Source organism: Lichenostomus cassidix, chromosome 1Aa, assembly GCF_008360975.1.
Source record: "Lichenostomus cassidix isolate B80296 chromosome 1Aa, HeHo_3.0, whole genome shotgun sequence".
Lineage (NCBI taxonomy): Eukaryota > Metazoa > Chordata > Aves > Passeriformes > Meliphagidae > Lichenostomus > Lichenostomus cassidix.
The window spans coordinates 14,384,972-14,400,046 of record NC_139480.1 but is presented as its reverse complement, the minus strand read 5'-3'; the positions used below and the strand labels follow the sequence as shown (position 1 = coordinate 14,400,046).

The window sequence follows — 15,075 nt, the reverse complement described above, 5'->3', positions numbered from 1 at the left end:
AAGTATACAATTCTCCTTGTTTTTCACAGAAACAGATTGCCCAGAGAGGTGGAGATCCCCCATCCCTGGAAACATTCAAGGTCAGGCTGGACAGGACTCTGAGCAATCCAATAGACGAGAAGACATCCCTGCTCATTGTGGCGAGGCAGAAGGGGGTGGCTGGGGGGGGCGGTTGAACTAGAAGACCTTTATTAATTTTACAATTAAACTATTATATGATTTTAAGACACTTCCAACAGAAGAATCTCAATACACTGAAGGCAGACAGCACGGTCTGTGCTTCAAACAGAAGAGGAATTTGAACCTTTATCACTCACATCCCAGGAACTTCTATCGCTCTCTGATGACACCTGAACACAAGTATTGAAAATCACATCTACATGTTGCACAACACACGCAGCTGTGCACTTTAGACTCTTTTGTCAACTTAACCCCAAGGATCAAACTACCAGTCAAAGATCTCCATGGATTTAGTTGCAATAGAATTTGCCTTTAAAAACTGTGCTACTTTTAAAATATTTTATATGAATTGTAAATTATTTCTCTTTTTTCTCTTATTTTTCATGCATACGGAATATACAGTACCTCTTTGTATGAAGACATAATCCTTTCAATAGCATCTGCTCCAGAGATCAGCAAGTTTCGTGAAGTAGTAAAAGCTTCTGTTCTTTCACTAACCATTGCCTGTTTCTGGCCATCTTCCAACTCTGGAAGTTAAAAAAAAAAGTTTTGTTAAAATATTCTGCTGAAAATTATCTCTACAAAATTAAATTATTATTAGAATGTGAACTATTATAGAGCAGCTTTTTTCTTTTTTAAAAAAAAGTTAACTCTATGAAGACAACTTTTCAAAAAGAACTGGTGAATGTAACAACCATAGCTTGGTAAAAAAGCGTAAGTGGGAGCACATGGAATTAATCTTAGGCAAAAAATCCTATTATTTTATACTATTTGTCTACATAGATAATTTTCCTTTTAATATATCATCCTACAATATAATTTTTTCAAAATATGAAAAAGGAAAAGTTAAGCAATAATCTGAAAGAGATTTTTAACATAATTTTTAACATTTTTGAGATAGTTAATTTTCAGCCTTACTTAATTACTGACTTCATGTGAAAGGAACCACTCACATTTATGTAAATCTGGTAACATGATTATATTTCTGTAAGAAAGCAATAAGCTCTTTTGGTATCAAAGGCATGGTTTCAGTAGGATACCTCTGCCCCACAATAAAGTTTCTCTCTTCATCTGACCTCAGAACAAAATTGTGATGCTTTCTTCCTGACACTACATCCTGTTAACAAGAATACTCTTGCTCCAAATAAGGGAATTGTCTCATAAGAATGTCAGCAGCATAAGGCAAGGAGAAAGCAGCAGCAGAAATTATAGAAGATACGGGAGAAATGAGTGAATTTAACATATCTACATATACCATCTTGCTACCGTGGGACCCATAGATTCAACTTGCAAGGTTTGTTGCTTGAAGGAAACAAGATTTAAAAAGAATAGCTGACTATTTTGAGACTAAATGTTGTTTCAGTGTTAATAATTGCAACTACAAACGACTGGTGTAGTAAACCAGTGGTGTAGTAAACCACTCTTAAAAGATTTTCCACACAGAAGATTTAAAATGAAGGATCTCAAGGGTTTTCTACATCATATAACTTTATATGTATCTCTACATATTGCTTAAATTTTTTGCAGAATGGGATCTGGATATTATTTTTTTCTAAAGTTTGTAAAGTTTTTTTTAAGTTTCTCTTTTAAACTAAGCTGATGCTAGGAATCACGCTAGGCAGGGTAATAGGTGGATCTACTGTGGCCACTCCTGTACTAGCAAATGTTACCAACATCAATGTTTCCACAGTGCTCATGATCAAGAAAATCTAGGAGGAATTCCCTGCAGGTGTAATGCGACCGTAAATTTCATGGGCTAAGTGAAGCAGTGCAAGAGTAGAGCAAACATTTTTTTACTCTCACCTCCCTGACAAGATCAGATTCTAGAAATCTGATGTCTGAAAATTTACAGGCAGTACCAAAGCCAGATGTATCTTTCTGTCTTTATTAGTTAAATCTAAATGTTATTTTGTTTTCACCTCCACATCCATAAAGGTATTCCCACATAACTATATCACTGGAATACACTATATACATGCAGTGAAATACACTGCGTAATTAATGGAAAACTTTTTAAAATTGCTCTACATAACTTTTGTTACATATATATATGTGTGTGTGTGTGTGTGTGTGTGTGTGTGTGTGTGTGTATGGGTACACACAGAACTTCTATGTTATTTTTCCTGGGTATAATACTGATTTTTTTTTCATTTCAGTTCTACATCAGTACACTGTCAACTAGTTTAATGCAATCTTGCTGAGACATAAGAGGCATGCTTTTAAAATATACAGAAAAACTCTCGCAAAGGAGAGATTACAAAATTCTTGCCCATGTGGTTCTCACTTTAAAAAGTTATTTCCACTCCAAGAAGAATAAATTTAATTAATAAGGAGAATTCAGCCAATACATCAGTAAAAGCTGACTTGAAGTTTGTTTCCTACTTCTGACACAACCAATTTTTACTGATCTTGTTGGTATTATAGCTCATGCAGCTCATGCTATGTACAACCACGACAATTAAATAATCTAGGAATCAGGTATAGTTTAACTACATTGATGCAGCATTTCTCCTCAATGTAAATGCAGAAGTTACTGATGGCTGCTTCCAGCACCCAGGCCAGCTCATCTAGCAAGAGTTTAAGGATCACCACAAGCCACTGCATCACTCAATTTAGGGGTATTTAAAAAATTGAAATATTATAGGATTATGAGCATTTCACAGTCCCAAAAGACAAGTTCTTATATTAGATAATTCACCGATAAACTTTTCTTGAACTTTTTGTCCAACACATTTCTCATAAGGCTGGCCTCCCATGTTTCAAAGTGCCACATTTTAACAGACAGACTGTCTCTGTTTCATACAGAAACTAACATTTCCTTTTTCGCCTTCATTTATGTACTTGATAGTCATACTTGTTTTATAAAAAAAAAATAGGTGTTCACTGTGTCTAGGAAATAAAAGTAGTTACTCTCCACAAATGAGACGTGACATTTGGAACGTGACTGCTTTAATACTGCTTTAATAAAAAGAATGAGAAATGTTATAAACACAGAAATCTTGCATTTGCCAGCTAATTTCTCCTCTGACACATATAACAAAATTTTTAGATTTCAGTCAGAAATACCACTGTCAAAGAAGATTAGTTTTTCTTATTATTGAAGAATTTTTTTTTTAACTTTTTCTTTCTTCTCCCTGAAGAAGTGTACAAAATCTATTGCTTTACACCTGGAGTCTCAAATCTGGCCATGGTATCAGTTTTGTACACATCCCTGACTCTTTTGATTCATCCTAAAGCAATAAATCCACTATCTCTTCCTTCAGATGTGAATAAACTTGTGTCTGATCTGCTGAGGCATGAAGCACTGTTTTCCCAAGCAGGTCAATGGTAATTTCAGGTGTGCTTGATTCTTTGAACACCTGCAATACTTCAAACTGGTCTTGACAGTGCTGCCAGTATTATTCTTGTGAACCAGCACTATGGTAAGCCCCGGGACTCAATAATAAACCCCTTGTTTTAATAGCTTAAGTTGCGAGTAGCGTACATCATTCTGCTTTACAACATGAGCCACTGCTGCATCTTTGTTTTCTCCCACATTTGAAATGCATTTAACAAAAGACCAAATGTGAGTAACAGGAATGTTATTTAGTTTAGCATGAATACAAGTCTTTTTCATTCATGCTCTAATACCAAGGAGATATTTATTTCTTTTTCTTGATTGTACTCATTCCCATCTTAGCAGAAAGACTCTTATCACTTTTTCTGTTGTGCCGATAACCTTCACTGTGAGGTGAAATGCCTTTGTACAGCCTCTTCTGTTTGGAACAAGACATCCTGATATTTTTGAAGCTGTTGCCAGGATGCCAGCCAGGGTGCTGATATAGTGCCCTCCTGAGCCACGTGATGGGCAGCAGCTCAGGGAGCTGAGCAGCCAGTGGTGCACAGGCACAGCTGCGAGAGAGCTAAACCATGTGGGCACCACACGATGCCATGCTACACATCACACCAAGCTGGACCACTTGGACAGTGCTGATTTGGAATATAACTACCAAGAAAGAAACAGAACTACTGCACAGAAAAGAATTCACTCATCCCTAATTTAAAGTACACACTTTAGAATTGATCCTTCTGAAGATATTGTAGGATTCACATTTAAGGAATCCCATGAAATTCATAATATTAAGTTCTAATTGTACATGAGGAAGCCTGTTAAACCAAATTAACCAATAACCCTCCTTAATACCTTCAGCGTTGCTCTTTTTTTCTTCTTTCTTCTTTAATAGCGTCTGAGAAACAACACTACTTGAGTCTCATTTCACTTCTAGGGAAGTTGTGATAGGATGTCAAAAATTATACCATCCTAGCCTGGAATCTGAATTTTACCTTTTCCCAGAAAGACAGGGAAAATCAGCGGTTTCCAACAGATCAACAACAAGAGAAAAATCATCTATAATTACCTGTAATTACACTATTGTTTATGGAAGGAGGAGATAAGCACTCTAGGAAAGTTCATAGTATCATTTTGTAAACAGATATACTGCAAAAATCAGCCTACCATTCCAACAGTGACTAGTGAAAAGGGAGACTGCAATTATCATTATAATCTCATGTGATACAAGGATCCTCTAAATCCTGACTTCATACTATTTATCAGGCTTATGCTCAAAGTTGGATCATTTGTGTTGCTCTCTGCTCAGCTGACTTGCAAGGCTTGCAAGTTATGCATAGGACATAGATGTTTTAAGAAAGTCTGTGAAAAATAAATCAATGTGAATGGCATTCAAGGGAAGCACAGTCTTTTGAGGACATAACTTTAAAGAAACATTTTGAAATTAAGTAAAAGATGGTACTACCGCCATCCGCAAATCCTGTTGCAGTGATGATGGGCACAGCGACCATGACCATACCACAGCTACTCCAGACATACTTCATCAGGAACTGCTCTATCATGATGTACCATAAACGTTTGGATAAAATGAGATTCATTTGATCTGTCAAATCCTTGTAGCTTTTTTGCAGTTGTTTCAATTCTACCTATGGTTAAAAAAATAAAATCATTTATACAATGAAAGAAAGATGCACGTGTAAGACATGTTCACACGTACACAAAATAATCAGGTACCCAGAGCTGTCACTTCTGAGTCACATCTGCCATGTGGTACTTTATTTTCACTGTGCTGTAGTCTCACAGCAAAAGTGCACAGCTTTAGGGAAGTCAGTGGACCTGGTTCTTATTTACACCATTGTCCCTCGACAGAACATTGGCAGGTTTTCAACTCTTTTAAGACCTCTAATATATACAAGAACAACACAGAAGACAGTCACAACAGCTCATTCTAACAATCAAAATAAGATTGACTTCACATCCCTTTAATAAAGCTACAGCTATAGAGTTTCACAACAACTGAAACACATATTGGAAAGCATTTGAGGATCAATTATCTCCAGTGACTTAAAGTTGTAGAGTTGATTCCTGAAATGCAATGCTGCTTGTTGTTGCAAACAGTCTGGGGGAAGAGAGAACTATCCCAAGAGGTTTAACAAGTCAAAGATAGTTGCAAGTCAATATAATATGTATTCAGTTCAAGCCCATATATGTAGGAATTGAGAAAATGTTTAATTTCGCTGCACTTAAAACATTATTATAGGCAGCTTTTGAGACCAATTGAGCCTACAGAAATAAACCATTTGCATTATATAATCATTGCTTGAACTGAAACAGTAACACTTCAGGCTGGTTTCCAGCTTTCATTTTCACCTTGCATGACACAACTTTTTTCCAATTGTGTTTGAAAGGTATTACAGCCAACATTCACTTCTAATAAAAATATGAAGAGTTTCTTAATAAGGTGGCTTTAAAACAAGCTACTAGTTTATGTAACTGTGATTGCAGAAGTACTGTACTTAAGCTATTTTAAGACTGATGACTACATCTTTGCTTAGCTATGTAAAAGACTGTCAAAGGTTGTAGTGCGCTCTGAACTATCACAGAGTTTTCCCCTAGACTTTCTGGTGTGCCGTGGGTGCTATTTCTGCTAAATTAAATATGGTAGTTCATATACACTGTTGGTAAAAAAAAAAGAAGTCTGGAAAAATTAATCAGAATGGACTAGGTGAGGGAAAAACAGTAAAGTAGGTAAGTTTTCTAGATAAGCATAAGATCCATCTGCACAACCAGAACATTGCCAGAGCTCAAGGGAACTGTGATATGCTCCCCCCAGACACTGCTTGGGAGACAGCATTTCTTAAGAAATGGGAAGCGCTAAGCTGTAAACAAGTTTCAATGTCAGAGAGATTCAAAGTGCTCAAGAAGAGCAGCAGGGGAAGCATGGGTCCACTCCGGCTGTGCAGGAGCGACGCCAACACTCTCCAATTTCTCTCTTCCTTACCTTGTGCCCTCGGTAAAAGGCAATCTCTTCCACGTTGGCAATGATGCGTGAATGTATGAAGCGCAGATAGCCCTTCTTGTGAGCCTCCTCAGCCACCAGCTTGCCAAACTTGGGCGAGCAGGCTTTGAGCACGCGAGCCGTGGCATAGACGACGAGACCAGCCAGCACCGTGGGCCCGATGGGGTTGGCTCCCCGCGACCTTGCTGTGCGGATGAGGGTGTAGGAGGTGAGCACAACATCTAGGATGGGCTTGGTGAGGTTGGAGTAGAGGTGCGCCACAGACTGCGAGAACATCATGATGTCCTCGGTGAGGGACTGGTCAGGGTTGGCCAGCCGCCCATCCATGCTGATCACTTTGTAGTAAGTCTGGTTGGCAAAGTAGGTCTCATAGGCGTGATCCACCAGGCGCGTGCGGAAGGCGAGGGCCAGCTTGCACTCCAGATACCGTATGGTGCTGTTCACGAAAGTGGCTGGGATTGCAATCATCAGCCACTTGATTAATTTGAAGATAAAGCTCCTGGGCTTTTTCTCCACAATGCTTTTCACAATTTTTCCATCGAGGGCGGCCACATAGATGGAGAGGAAGGTCCTGGACACCAGCGCGAACGAGTGGAGGCAGAGCAAGCCCAGCTCGGCACTCACCAGCTTCGGGAAGAACAGTTTACGGAGTTCCAGCAGCTGCTTGAAGAATTCCGCGTCCACGGCCGGGGTGGCTCTGCCCCGGCTGCCGGCGCGGTGCGGGGCCGCCTGGCCCCCCTCGTCCTGCGCGCCGCCTCTGCCGCTCGCCCGCTTCACGCGCCCGCGGATGATGGGGTAGAGGATTTTGAGCCCGTACGCCGCGGCCAGCAGGCACGCAGCCCTCTTCGCGGCGCCCGCCCTGCTCCACTGCACCCGCCGGGCCGCCGCATGCAGCATGTGGGCCATCCTGCCCGCCGGGGCACCGCTACGCGCCGCTCCTAGCGCGGGTGGCTCATGCCCGCTGGGAAGGCCGGTCCCTCCGGGTCTTCATCGGGGCGCTGGGCCCGACCTGCCGCCGGCCGCCCTGCCGTGACAGATGGCGAGTGAGCGCTGCCTCCCAGGGGTGATGGTGCCTTCAAAGCGCGGCGCGTTGCACAACGCGGCCCGGCGCGGCGCAGCCCGCCCCGCCGACCACCATTGGCTGCGCCGCGCGGGGCGGCACCGGCACCGGCAGCGGCCCGGCCGCTCAGCACCACCGCCCCGGCCGCAACCGCTATAGCTTGGGGCGCGGCCGCAGCCGCGGTAGGAGCACAGGGTTCTCGGCGCTCGGCCCGGGTTCACAGCGGGTCCCCTGGCGCTCGGCCGGGTTCACGGCGGGTCTTCCAGCGCACAGCTCCGGCCGCACCGCCAATCCCCCGACGCTCGGCGGCTCCGCGGAGCTCGGCCCTGCAGCGCGCCGGCTCGCCCCGGGCTGCGGCCGGCCCTTTCCTTCCGCCTGCCCTGCGGAGCAGGCGCCGCCTCCGGCCCCGGCCTCGCCAGCGACGCGGGGGGAGCGGACGGGGGGCGGCGGCGCTGGAGAGAGCTCGGGCCCCGCGGCAGCCCCGGCGGGGCGGGCAGCGTGTCACTCCCGCCGGCCCTCCCCGGGGCTGGGGGGCTGTAACGCCGGGCGGGGCGAGCGCCCGGTGCGGGAGCGACGCGGGCAGGGCGGACGCAGCTGGACCGCTGGCCTTGGGCAGCCCCGGGTCGGAAATCGGCCGGGCGGCCGCGGGAGGGAGCCGGGCAGCTCGGCGTCTCCGGGGCAGCGCCTGCACTCTGCGCGTAATTTATTTCCTGTCTTCTCGCCGAGAGGAAGCCGGTATTGTGCGCCGGCAGCGTTATTAGCCCAAAATAACCCCGACCGAGTCTCACGGCCCCTGCAGCAAAACCCGGCTAATTTCACACAAAGGAATCAACAGTAAAGGCAGTTGTCTTGCTGCTTTATTTTTCTCTTTTCCTAATTTCTTATTTCTACCGCTTCACTTGTTTGGAAAAGGTACTGTATTTGAAATTGCAGGGGGAGGATCAGAGTACTTAGATACTCCGGTCCTTTTACACTTTGAAAATGTAGTACTAAGGTAACTGTGTAAGATAGTATATGATAAAGCATTAGTTTAGGACGTGTACACAAAAACCGGTTTTTTAAATGTGATATTAGGCATTTATAGGAGTGCTGAGGAGCCCAGCTTTTCCCTAGAAATGGAGAGTGAGACCACCTGCCTCAGAGTAACTCGGCAAATGCTGCATTAAATAAGGCAGATTAGTGTTATACAGCAACCCCACATTGGACAGAGTGCTGATGTTTAGATAGCAACACAAGCTTCAGGATGAAGGAATTATATCTTTGATTTTAGAGCAAGCAAGCTTTGCTTTTACACCACTTATCAAAACATCCAGGTGCCTTCTAAAAAGTCCACTAAGCTAAGACCAGCAGGACAAGAGCAAGGAAGATCTATTTCTTGCTTCCTCCTAGGAGGTTGCAGAAATTCAGCCCACACTGGTCTGGACAGTTAAGTGGAGAAGATATGGGGTAATCTCTTAAGTGTATTATATTTTTGCCAGTGAGCACAGGCTAGAGATCTGGACAGAGGTCCTTCTGGCTTTTCTTTTTTCCCCTAAATGCACAACTCAAAAGTTAGGGAAATGTCAAAATCTGGCCTAGTGCAGTGCACTTAGTAGGTAAGCCTGATTTCAGTGCAGATTATTTTGTCAATAAAATAGGTTTTTCAGCACACAAAGATACAAGATACACTGGCTAAGAAATTGCTTTGCTTAGGGCTTGTTATTTTTTGAATCATGCTCTCCGTTGGATATTTCCCTTACTGGCTTGTGTGTAGCACAGCATACTCTTAGATTTTGCCAAACCACAGCTATTTGCAATATTCCATTACTCTAGCATTTTCTTACCAAGGGGAAAGTTCACAGGTCTCTTTCAGTTCTGTGTATCTGCTGACCTTTCACTTCACAAGATTCTGGATGACTGAAACTTCTGGTGATTTGGTGGTTAGTGCAGACATGCACCCCCACAGTCAGATCTGTGGGAACGTTTAAGTGAAGCAAATCTAACCATACAGTGTTTCAGTCAATAAAAGGAATGTATTTCCTTCTTTTGAAAGCATAAAGAAAAGCCCAACCCATTGTTTTAAACACTACCTTTCTTCTGTTCTGCTGTCTTGAGAGTTTTGCTCTGTCACAGTCTTGCTCAGTAGTCCATGCACAAACTCCTCTTTGTGGAGCATGGCCTTAGGTGTTAGATTTTTTTTTTTTTTTAACTGCTGAAGGCAGCAATTTTACTACATTTAGTCATAATAGAATCTCTCAATATTACTGGAAAAATAACTGCCAAAGCTGCAGTAATATTGGTATAGTGTTCAGTGCTCTGGTGTCTCCAAATTTTCTACTGACTTTATAACAAATTTTTGTAGATAAGTGCAGTCAAGTAATTTTGTGCTCTGGTGTCTCCAAATTTTCTACTGACTTTATAACAAATTTTTGTAGATAAGTGCAGTCAAGTAAGTTTGAGTAACTGAAGCTGTGCAATTGGAGGGGTGTTGATATTAGAAACAAACTATTTTGGGGTTTATCCTTTCTTAAGGAGAAACTAATTTTTTAGTGCCAAGTGATTGTTTTTTAGTCATATGGTTAGTTTTCATCAAATGTATTAAAAAAACTTGTGTGCATTTTTTAAATATAGGGTCCACTAACTGAGGAGAAAGAAGAAATGGCAGCAATTAGTATCAGGGTGACTAAAGTCCATGAATGTTTGAATATGTAGGAACTAGAGTGTAATCATGACAACTGATGCCTCTTTCTTTCTTATGTTCTGTTTTTTGCTCACTCTCTCCCACATTAGCACTTCATCCTTGCACAACTTTGTGGTTGTGGTGAAGGTAGTGGAATTGGAACACGCAGGCTGTTACACAAGAGATATCAATCAGCCTTACTCAATGATCATTTTTTCTACTGTTTGATTTAGTGTTTGAAAAAATAACATGCAATATTTTATGCAAAAGGCCATTTATCTGATGTCTTATATGATCTTAACAGAAGGTCCAATAGCTGTAACATTGGTCTGCAGTAAACTGAAATTTCCTTGCTGCTTATGGAGTTATCCACTGTGCCGTAAGGACATACGAAATACAACACAAAGGTACTGAAAAATAGATATAAATTCTATATTTTGAATAATTGCTATTTGGAACCTTGAAGATTTAGATACATGTAAGTCATACATACAGTACATAGCAGTTTCCATGTGGATGAGTATATGTGAAACACGTAACATAAATCCACACGGTGCTTGTTTTCAATTACTAATACTGAACTGTAAATAATGTCTAAAATATGATGTACAGTAATATGGTGAGCTAGGAGTGCCTGTTTTTTTCAGTAATTTTGAGCTGTCTGTTTGCATACATAGCTGTATGGGGGGATAGTAGGACTCAGTTTGAATCAGATTCAACAGAGTATGAACATACAAGCCATTATTCAAGTAAATACCTTTCTCTGAAGTACTTCCAAACTTTCTATTTACCTTAATGTAATCACTTACATAAGTACAGAAATACACCCACAGAATTAGTTTGCAACATCAAGGCACACCAATGGCAAATTTGATGTTTTTATCAGAAAAGGGTGATGATACCTTGACCTTTGATTTCAGATTTCTGTCAGCAGAAATTATCTGCTTATTCAGTCTGGTTTAGAGAAGCTATTGGCTATATTCATAAGCCTTAGTAATTCATTTAGGATCTGGAGCTCTAAGACAAGCGGGAGCTTCAGTTTTAATGTCACAGGTGTGGAAGCTTGTTGGAGAAGTGTCAGTGTGGTGAAACTGGCCTGGTCCTACCAAGCAGGTGGTTCCAACTTTTCTGGTCCTAATGAGACTGTAGGGGTAGTCAGACTAGGCAGAGGTATGGTATCACAAGGGAGGAGAAAGGAAATGGGAAGATCCTATTCTGTTGCTTGGCTCATGAGTGTGAGCATCACAGAGATTGTGTAAATGGGGTGCATTCCTGCACCAGAAGTTCTTTTTCCTTTATTCTGTCTTTAGGGAGATACAACCTGCTGTAAATTTGAAGCCTGCATCACTTTTAGGTTCTGATAATTTGTCCATAAGGGATTTGAATAATCTGTCTGACAGGACAGTCAATAGCAAACCAATCACAACCATTTCTGACTTCCGACAACAGTGGTATTCTAGAGAGAATACAGCCCTAGAAAGTAGTGTAAACAAGTTGTTTTCCATGACAAAGTGAGAGGGAGAGGGAGAAAGCCAAGGATAGAGGTCAATGTCAGCTGTAAAGTACAGTAAACTGTTATGTTCTCAGACAAGGAATTTAACTTTTAATATTTAGGCTTTAATACTTAAACCTTTAATATCTAGATTTTTCAGACTTGTTTGTCTTTCTTGTTAAACTTATTCCATACAGATAATTCAGCTGAACCAGGATGTGTCTCTTTTATGCATTCAGAAGTCTCAAATACGTTTCATATGTTTTTCAGGTTATGCTTTAAATCTGTAAGGGTTTCTGTTCTCAGCTCATCTGAAGAAAATGCTAATGCTACCTTTTTAAACCTTTCTCAAGTCTATTGCAAACGCTTTAAACAAGCTACATCCCAAGTGTAATAGTACAGATACGAGTTGTAAAATCCTGCTGCTGGTATCAGTTAACAATGGGGATACTGGCACTGCCCGCAGCAGAGCCAGTGTTCTACTCTGCAAAAGAGAAGGCAGGAGTAAATCCAGAAAAATAATCTCTTCTACTCCTGCACCCCAAACATGGGATTTGCTGCCATCCTTTTGTCATGCCTCTAGAATTTATTTCAGGGTTTGCAGCTGCTGAGTATGACAACAAAAGGATCATCTACTGCAGTTTACTTATTAACTCTTATTTAGGAGACTTCTAAATATTAAAAATAAGCAAAGAGGCCAATGCTCCACTGAGCACAGTAGTATGTCTCCAACAGTAGCTCTAAGCAGATACCCAAGGAAGAAAAAAATTGCAGTTTAATGTGATGCTGCATCCCCTGCAACTTCATACTCTCCCAACCTGTGGTCATTCTAAGCTGTGAGAATTTTGTGAGACTGAGAGGTTTTTCTATTAAATATTCCACTCTTAAAATTACTTTTTCAGTCTCTCTTGAAATAATGTAAACTCTTACATAAACAGAAACATTTCTGACAAGCAGTTCCTTAGATTTACCATCTTATAAGTGAAAAACCACTCCTTTCTGCTTGATTTGACCCTGGCTCCCACAAGCTCCACTTTATGTCCACCAATGCCAGTTCTGGAAGAGGCATTCAACAACAGAGCTCATTCTTGCTCACTCTCTTCCCCTCTCCCCTCACCTCACAACTTTCCCATACCACTCAGGAGTTTGTCAGCCTCTATGCCATATCAGCCCCAGCTCCTGAGTGCATGGATGCAAGAACTAAGTATTCTCTTGCCTCCCTTTTGCATTTTAGTCAATGGCAGGACCTTCCGTTTTATTTCACAACTTCTTTATTTTCTTAAAACCTTCAGCAACAGATGTTGTCAACAGCCTTAAATCCATCAAGACTGCAGCAATCACTCTTTTCTACATGTTTTGTACAGCAACTTCCATCTACAGAAGCTATGCTGGCCTATAATTCCTACTATTTTTTTTGTGCAGAAGTAAGCTTTCTGAATTGCCACAAAATTGTTATTTTTAAAATTGTGTCACATTTGCTACCCTCTAATCTCCAAGATGACTCCAAATTCAAGTGGTCCTTTCTGCAGTGCTGCATTATATAAATCTTCATTGAATACAATTCAGTCCTGGTGCTCTGCTAGTCTTCATTCTGTTTAGGTAAGACCATTTTGACCTCATCTGCTGTTATTTTCACTTTGGATAGATCCTCACTGAGTTCTGCAGAAAGGATTTCTGCATAAAGTTCTCCCCAGTTTCCTCATCAATGAATCCTGATGCAAAAAGTCTTTTCTGTAACATCCATCTCTCTTCTGAGCACTCATGTTGTACCTTGGCCATCAATTGACCCTTTAGACTTTCAAGCAAGCTTTTGCTCCTAGTTGATGTGAAGAAGAATGACTTAGTAGTTTGGTTACTTTGCCTAGTTTTTTCCCCATCTTTTCTGGCCTGTTGTAATTGTGTTTGTATTTTTCTCTGAGTTCATGTTCCATTCTGTTATCTTTTTGCTATGGTTCAGACTGTTTCTTTACTGGAAGTCTGGTATCCTTCAACTTTTTCCTAACCCCTTGTAAGAATTTCATTCTTTTAGTTCCCTCTCCTGATTTGCTTTTTACATTATTCCCTATCTACATCTACACAGGATTCTTTGGTCTTTGTTAATCTTTAAAGAAATACTGTTTTTATAAAGAGGGGTTTTCAACACAAGGTTCTTTAAAAGATCTCATGCATTGTTCTCCATCAAGCCAAGGACTGCACTTTGTCTTGAGAGTTCATTCTGTAAAAAAGTATTCCATCTAAATAACGCTACCTAAGAATGGCATCTGCTTCATATAGCAATGTGTCAGCCTATTGTTGTCAGTGGTACTGTCCTGGCTGGTGGTTTGCCATGCAGATCCAATCCCGTGCTCTTCTCAGCTGGGCATTGAATTTCAACCCAGGTAGATTAGGTGCTTCCCTCTGAGCTGGCCAGTTTGCTGTGTTTGGAAACTATTTAGCCTCTCTGCTATCTACTATCTCTCCACCCTTTAAAGGTGAATAGGGGAAGGACCTTTCATCAAATTAATTGAAAGTGAGATTTGTCTTTCAAGAGGAACTACTTTTAAAAGGGGAAACTTTGTTTTTAAATCAAGTTTTGTCTTCTGCTTTAAACTTCCTCAGACTCTATCATGATTTTGCAATATCACAGCCATCATTTAAAAATAACTCTTTTAGGGCAAAACCATCAACCAGGTTAGTATAAAACACTACAAGGACACTGTTGCTTTATTTCTCCATAAGCTGATCTCTCAAGGAAGGGCATGGGCATTGAATATTGACTGGAAGAAGGCCATGCAATTCTAAACAAAGTTGAAGCACTGCATTTGCCAAAGAAAAGCTTCCACTTGGAACAGAGTCAGGCTTTTTTTAGTCATGCATTCCTAGCATTAGATAATTAGGTCAATATTTCGGGATCTAAATAAGTGTATCCTGGTATTTAAAAATACCAGAAATTCTCACCCTAGACAGATGGAAAAGCATTTTAGTTTCCTTGCATCTTTTATGCAGTTTTCTACAGATGGATTTAGTTACCTAATGCTAGATATCAAGATCAAACAAAAATCATAGTTAAAATATGGTAAGTTAACATAAAACCAGTAATGTTGTAAAATATTTAAACCCAACAGTGAGATTCATTAGTTTGGGTTTGTTTTGGGTTTTTTACTTCACATTCATCTTTTTAGTAATCCCTTCATTATAAAGAGCACCTAGAGTAGGAATCATGTAGGAAAGGGGAAGATTCATTAAGAAGCATGCGAACCATTTGCAGTTAGTTCTAAGAAATTACTTGGAAACGCATCTTCTCTCTGTTTCTCTCTTTCTGTCTCTGGTGAATATAAGATTTTACATAAGCAGTGTC

General features: G+C 41.1%; 1 protein-coding gene across 1 annotated transcript in view; it reads right to left on the bottom strand.

Moving 5' to 3' along the window:
• The window catches only part of ABCD2 (ATP binding cassette subfamily D member 2), a 43,357-nt gene extending 35,743 nt beyond the window's left edge, over positions 1 to 7,614 (bottom strand). Inside the window, exons 1-3 of the mRNA XM_085041219.1 lie at positions 6,510 to 7,614; positions 4,974 to 5,154; positions 586 to 707 (exon numbers count right to left, since the gene is read on the bottom strand). Of these exons, the coding sequence (XP_084897345.1) occupies positions 586 to 707; positions 4,974 to 5,154; positions 6,510 to 7,433 (1,227 nt within the window). The 5' untranslated portion in view covers positions 7,434 to 7,614. The remainder of the gene's footprint in view (positions 1 to 585; positions 708 to 4,973; positions 5,155 to 6,509) is intronic.
• Positions 7,615 to 15,075: the final 7,461 nt, after the last annotated feature.